We start from the raw sequence: 7,118 nt of genomic DNA on the forward strand, positions 1-7,118 counted from the left end.
TATATATATATGGAGAGAGAGAGAGAGACAGAGTGAGAAACAGACAAGACAGACAGGGTCTCCTGCCAGGACAGGGTTTCTCAGCCCCAGCACTACTGACATTTAGGGCCAGATCATTCCTTGTGGCGTGGGGGTATCCTGCGCACTGAGGGGTGCTGAGCATCATCCCTGGCCTCCACTCACCAGATGCCCATTGCACCCCTTGTCTTCCACAAAAGTCCTAACAAGACAAAATGTCCCCAGATATTGTCGATGTCCCCTGGGGGCAGAATCTCCCGCCCGACCCCCCACCCCTCTGTGAGAACCACCCCCTAACTGAACTAGAGCACACACACACTTTAGCACAGAGCACTCTCTCCCCCAAACATCCCCCCGGAAACACCATCAGCCGCTGACATGGGAGCTGGCATTTGCTTTGCACCTGTACCTCTGAGCCCCGTCCGCAGCTCTGTTTTCACTGGGAGCCGTGGAGGAGTCGGAAAGGGCACATTGACTCTAGGCATTGCCAGGAGATCTTCCACTCCTGAGTGTGACACGCTCCACCTGTCCCCAGTGATCATACAGGGAGGGCCATACAGGGAGGGGACAGGAAGAGTGGTTCCCCTGGGTCTCACGATAGAACCCAAAACCCACAGCAGCGCCCACGGCTTCTCCCAATCACATTGGAGCCAGAAGATGTGACGGCTAAAACGGCTTTTTCCTCTGCATATTCAGACAAAGTGGGCCTTTGATGGTTAGAGGACATTCAGGGATGTGTGTCCTGAGCACGTGTTTTGTAAGGGATCTGTGGCCAACTTTGTCAAATGCTCCCTGAGAGAGGGGCACTGTCACCCTGGTTGAGAATCATGGGTCTACACACATCCCAAAGAATTTTTTTTATTTTTTTATTTCTTTGAGACAGAGTCTTGCTCTTTTGCCCAGGCTGGAGTGCAGTGGCATGATCTCAGCTCATGCCAACTCCATGTCCCGGGTTCGAGTGATTCTTGTGCCTCAGCCTCTGAATAGCTGGGACTACAGGCACCTGCCACCACACTCGGCTAATTTTGTATTTTTAGTAGAGACAGGGTTTCCCCATGTTGGCCACGCTGGTCTTGAACTCCTGACCTCAGGTGATCCACTCACCTCAGCCTCCCAAATTGCTGGGATTACAGGTGTGAGCCACCAAGCTAGGCCCCAAATGGTTTTTTTTAAACAGGAGGTTGACCTCTCCCCCAACTCTGTGCTCTTAAGATCAAGTCAGCCTAGGCAACATCTTGAGACCCCGTCTCTACCAAAAAATTTTAAAAATTAACTGGGCTTGATGGCATGTGCCTGTGGTCCCAGCTACTCAAGAGGCTGAGGTGGGAGGATCACTTGAACCCAAGAGGTAGAGGCTGCAGTGAGCTATGATCACGCCACTGCACTCCAGCCTAGGTGACAACATGAGACAGAAATTGCCTCTTTTTAAAAAAAAAAAAAAAAGTTTTTTTAAAAAAGATCAAGTCCATTCTCTTCCCTGGTTCATGCCAGCGTCACCCCTGCTCTCAGCGCTCAACATCTCTGTCCTGTCCACTGTCTCCAACCTCACTCCCCTAGACATCCACAGCCCTTCCCATACATCGGGTCCCTGCCTGGGACATGCTTCCTGGCCCCCTTGCTTTGCCTGGCCGTCCCCTGTTCCTTCTTTGTTGCTGAAAAGGATCCTCCTCCAGGCAGCCTTCCAGGATTGTCTCTGCCACCCCAGGATGGGATACAGCCCTGTTTGCCCTCTCTGAGTTTTGAACTTCTCCTTCCTAGCACTCATCACAACTGACATTATCCAGGCTGTTTAGTTCATGTTTGCTTCCCCCATTGGGCTGAAAGCTCACCCCATGGCAGTATCTATGTGGTACCCAACAAATATCTGCCATACAGAGAGAGCAATCGAGCGAACGAGAGGGAGTAAAGAAGGCAGACAGGGAAGATGGAACAGAAGAAAAGAGGCTGAGGCCAGGCACAGTGGCTCACGCCTGTAATCCCAGCACTTTGGGAGGCCAAGGTGGGCAGATCACCTGAAATTGGGAGTCCAAGACCAACCTGGCCAACATGGTGAAACCCTGTGTCTACTAAAAATACAAAAATTAGCCAGGCCTAGTGGCACGTGCCTGTAATCCCAGCTACTTGGGAGGCCGAGGCAAGAGAATGGCTTGAACCCGGGAGGCAGAGATTGCAGTGAGCCGAGATCGCGCCACTGCACTCCAGTCTGGGTGACAAGAGCAAGACTCCGTCTAAAAAAAGAAGAAGAAGAAAGAAGAAGGAAGAAGGAGGAGGAGGAGGAAGGGGAGGAGGAGGAGGAAGAAGAAGAGGACGAAGAAGAAGAAGAGGAGGAGGAGGAGGAGAAGGAGAGGAAAAAGGAGAAAGAAGAAGAAGGAAGATGAAGAAGAAGAAAAGAGGCTGAGACCCAAAGAAGACAGAAGAAGAAAGAGGAGGAGGAGGAGAAGAGAAGGAAGAGGAAAAAGAAGAAAGAAGAAGGAAGATGAAGAAAAGAGGCTGAGACCCAAGACAGGAGACAAAAGGAGGAAGGCTCACCAAGAGACCTCCCTGATCCTGGTTGTGGTTCTACTGTTACCCTATTTCTGGACAGCCCAGGTGTGTGCATGGCCATCCCTAGACTCCCCACATCCTACCTATCCCCTGCCCTCTCCTGAGGCATCGCACCCCTCACAGCCAAAGCAAAGTGGGGTATGTCAATTACACAGTCCTCCTAGTCATAGGAAAAGAAAAAAAAAGCAAAGTGGGGTATGTCAATTACACAGTCCTCCTAGTCATAGGAAAAGAAAAAAAAAGCAAAGTGGGGTATGTCAATTACACAGTCCTCCTAGTCATAGGAAAAGAAAAAAAAAGCAAAGTCCCTTCTGACTTCTAGCTGGAAAAAAAAAAAAATGTCTCATGGAATGGGATTGACAAAATCTGTAACCCATAGCAGGAAGAAGGTGGGAGCAGGCCGGGCACAGTGGCTCACGCCTGTAATCCAAACGCTTTGGGAGGCTAAGGCAGGTGGATCACCTGAGGTCAGGAGTTTGAGACCAGCCTGGCCAACATGGTGAAACCCTGTCTCTACTAAAAATACAAAAATTAGCCGGGCATGGTGCCGTGCACCTGTAATCCCAGCTACTCGGGAGGCTGAGGCAGGAGAAGCTCTTGAACCTGGGAGGCAGAGGTTGCAGTGAGCCAAGATTGCACCACTGCACTCCAGCCTGGGTGACAGAGAGAGACTCTGTCTCAAAAAATAAAAAAAACAAGGTGAGAGCAGGTGCTCCAGTATTCCAGAAAGGTCTTGAGTTCTGAGCCGGAGCCCCGCCTGAGTCCTGGGCACAGAGAAACATGGGCAGAGGGTCCAAATCCACAGGGAAGGCGCTGTGGGCCAGGCTGAGGCTCCTAGATCCAAACCCATGGCATCATCACCTCCCAGGTGGGTACCTGCCCACCACTCCTCCTTGGTCCTCTCCAGCTGGGGCAGTAGTGGGGGTACATTAGGGAGGGGGCCCCAGATAGAGCATATTCTATTTTCCTGGAAGGTTTATCACATCTGCAGCCCCCAAGCTGCAGAGGAAGAAACTTACCGCAGCAGAACGGCTTCAAGTGTCTCCACTCTATCATCCGAGAGCCTCGGGGGTCCTGTTGGTGGTGGAGGGAGGCAGACACACGGAGTGAACTCGGGCTAGCCCAGCGTGTGCCCAGTGTAAGGACTTTCCCAGTCCTCTCTCGGGCATGTCAACCACGCAACAAAGGTTCCAAGATTAATCATTAACCCCGGGGCAAAAAAGTAAAAAGCTCTGGATAGAAGGATTTGGAAAGCAGAAGGGGATGGGCTGGGCCTGCCTCCGCATTTAGGGAGCTGTGTACAAACCTAGAAATGGACGTGGCTGGGCGTGGTGGCTCACACCTGTAATCCCAGCACTTTGGGAGGCCGAGGCAGGTGGATCTCCTAAGGTCAGGAGTTCAAGACCAGCCAGCCAACATGGTGAAACCCCCATTTCTACCAAAAAAGATACAAAAAAAAAAATTAGCTGGGCATGGTGCCACATGCCTGTAGTCCCAGCTACTTGGGAAGCTGAGTCAGGAGAATCGCTTGAACCCAGGAGGCAGAGGTTGCAGTGAGCCAAGATCGGCACCACTGAAATCCAGCCTGGGTAACAGTGAGACTCTGTCTCAAAAAAACAAAAAAAAAAAGGAAACGGACAGACACACACTCAGCCCATCCCAGGGTGGACCCAGGGACCAGGATAGAAGAGGCTGGGTCCCAGCCTTGTAAGGCACAGTGGCTCAACCCAGAAGGCACACAGTGAGCGAAGACACACCAGATCTTGCAGAAGGTGGGCTACCCGGGCCCCAAGTCCAAGCCGAGGAGGGACAGAGGCCACTCACCTGGATGTAGGCTTCCAGCTGTAATGAAGACACAGATGCAGTGAGCAAATCTTCCAGCAAACCCCAAACCCTTCCAACATGCTCATGCATCATTGATGCATGGCCTCGGTCCCCGGGACAAGCAGTTGCTGTTATGGGTTAAACAGTGTCCCCCTAAATTACACCCGTTAAATCCTAATCCCAAGTAGGGTCTTTAGAAAAGGACCCTCAAAAGAGGAACCCAGGCAGGCACTGCTTGAACCACTGGACCCTGTTAATGTCCCCAGCAACATGACAAACCCATGCCGGGTGCCTCCCGATACAAGGCACTGGGGAGGATCCAGTATCGCTTCTGCGGATCCTGCCCGAGATTCGCAACTTGAACTTGGTCACAAGAAACCAGAAGATCATCCTACTAAGGGACGTTCTGCAAAACAACTGCCTGGACTTGCCAAAAATGTCAATGTCATGAAAGACACAGAAAGGCAGTGAGGAACTAATTCATATTAAAGGAGACCAAGAGACATGATGAAAAAATGACCCAGGATCAGATCCTGGACCAGCAAAGAAACATGCTATGAAGGTTACTATTGGAGCAACATGGATTTTATATTAGATATTATTATTGTGTCAATGTCAAAATTATTTTCCTCTTTTTTTGGGGGGGGGGGCGGTTTTTAGAGACAGAGTTGTGCTTTGCTGCCTGGGCTGGAGTTCAAGTGGTACAATCACAGTTCATTGCAGCCTCAAACTCCTGGGCTCAAGAGATCCTCCTGACTCAGCCTCCCAAGCAGCTGGGACTACTGGCGCATGCCACCATGCTCGGCTAATTTGTATTATTTTAATTTTTTGTCAAGACATTTTTGCTATGTTGCCCAGAATGGTCGCGGACTACTGGCCACAAGCGATCTTCCCGCCTCAGCCTCCCAAAGTGCTGGGATTACAGATGTGAGACACTGTGCCTAGCCTCAAAATTTTTAAATGTGATGATCCTCCTTGAGTTGTATAAGAGAACATCCCTGCTCTTAAAGGATACAGGCTAAGTGTTCAGGGCCAGAAAGGCACAATATCTGTAAGTTATTCTCAAATGATTTATCATTAAAATAATTTTGTAAGTATATATACATATACACACAGAGAGGAGCGCTAGACAGAAAGCACATAAATGTGGCCAGGCCTGGTGGCTAACGCCTGTAATTCCAGCACTTTAGGAGGCCGAGGCGGATGGATCACCTGAGGTCAGGAGTTTGAAACCAGCCTGGCCAACATGGTGAAACCCCATCTCTACTAAAAATACAAAAATCAGCTGGGCGTGGTGGCACACGCCTGTAATCCCAGCTACTCAGGAGGCTGAGGCAGGAGAATTCCTTGCACCCAGTAGGCAGAGGTTGCAGTGAGCCAAGATCACTCCACTACACTCCAACTTTGGCAACAGAGCGAGACTCTATCTCAAAAAAAAAGAAAAAAAAAATTAGCCAGGCGTGGTGGTGGGTGCCTATAATCTGGGTTACTCGGGAGGCTGAGGCAAGAGAATCACCTGAACCCAGGAGGCAGAGGTTGTAGTGAGCCAAGATCGCGCCACTGCACTGCAGCCTGGGCAATAAAGCAAGAGACTCAGTCTTGGAAAAAAAACAAATTTTTAAGCCACAGTGCAGGGCTACCTAAAGCCCTCAAAGCATTCCTTGTTGAGGAGCAGTGGGCCAGGCACGCCCACCAGCCTTCGTCTGTCACCAAGAACTTCCTGGGGTTCTCCAGGGGGCATGGAACTGTGAAAGAAAATAGGAAATAGAAGGTCTGGAGAGAAAGACCAGTTTCCAATGCTGGCCCTGGCTAGGGGGTCCAAGTGGGTATGCTCCGGGCCCGCGGTTTTAGAAGCTGATCTCACCTTCTCGTTGACAGGCCTCAGATCTGGGGAGACGGTGAAGATGCTTATGAGCACTAGAAGAAAGAAGAGAGGCATGTGACACCTCCAGACCACGGCCGGCCCTCCCTGCATCCGTGCCAGCCACTCACCTCGGTGCTGGGGTCTGTACACAGGCTTGTCTGTCTGGATGAACACGGAGGCACCCCGGCTGTCCACGGTCACCGAGGTCTGGTTGTGAAAGAGGGGCTCCTCCCCCGCCTGCCGGCCGCGGCCCCACACTTTCAGAAGCGCCTGGCCCCGGAGGCCCGTGGGCACCTACAGGCAGAGGAAGGAGCTTTGGGACGAGAATGTCACCCTGGAATGGGCTGAGATACTGGGAAAGGAGTTTGGAGTCTAGAATGGAGAACTCACCCCAGGAGTGACTGTCACCCAGGGGGACACTTGGCAGTTTCTGGAGATGTTTTGGGGTGTCATAGCTTTGGGGGTGGGGATTGCTACTGTCATTTGAGAGGGGAATAGAGAAGCTGCTCAACATCCTACAGAGTGCAGGACACCCCCTCCCTCGGCAAACTGCCCCAAACATCTTTTTTTTTTTTTTTTTTTTTTTTTGAGACAAGGTCTCACTCTGTCGCCCAGGCTGGAGTGTAGTGGCGCTATCTCAGCTCATTGCAACCTCTGCCTCCCAGGCTAAGTGTTTCTCCCACGTTGGCCTCTTGAGTAGCTGGGATTACAGGTGTGCGTCACCATGCCTGGCTAATTTTTGTATTTTTTGTAGAGGCACGTGTTGGCCAGGCTGGTCTTGAATTCCTGGGCTCAAGAGATCCACCTGCCTTGGCCTCCCAAAGTGCTGGGATTATAGGCATGAGCCACTGCACCCGATCGTATCTTT

General features: G+C 51.2%; 1 protein-coding gene across 1 annotated transcript in view; it reads right to left on the bottom strand.

The window, feature by feature from the left end:
- The window catches only part of CPAMD8 (C3 and PZP-like, alpha-2-macroglobulin domain containing 8), a 126,694-nt gene that overhangs the window by 105,020 nt on the left and 14,556 nt on the right, over window positions 1–7,118 (bottom strand). The window contains 4 exon segments of the mRNA XM_011989940.1: window positions 3,582–3,636; window positions 4,387–4,404; window positions 6,251–6,303; window positions 6,379–6,544. Coding sequence (XP_011845330.1) covers window positions 3,582–3,636; window positions 4,387–4,404; window positions 6,251–6,303; window positions 6,379–6,544 — 292 coding nt within the window.

Source organism: Mandrillus leucophaeus, unplaced genomic scaffold (genome assembly GCF_000951045.1).
Source record: "Mandrillus leucophaeus isolate KB7577 unplaced genomic scaffold, Mleu.le_1.0 Scaffold11, whole genome shotgun sequence".
Taxonomy (NCBI): Eukaryota; Metazoa; Chordata; class Mammalia; order Primates; family Cercopithecidae; genus Mandrillus; species Mandrillus leucophaeus.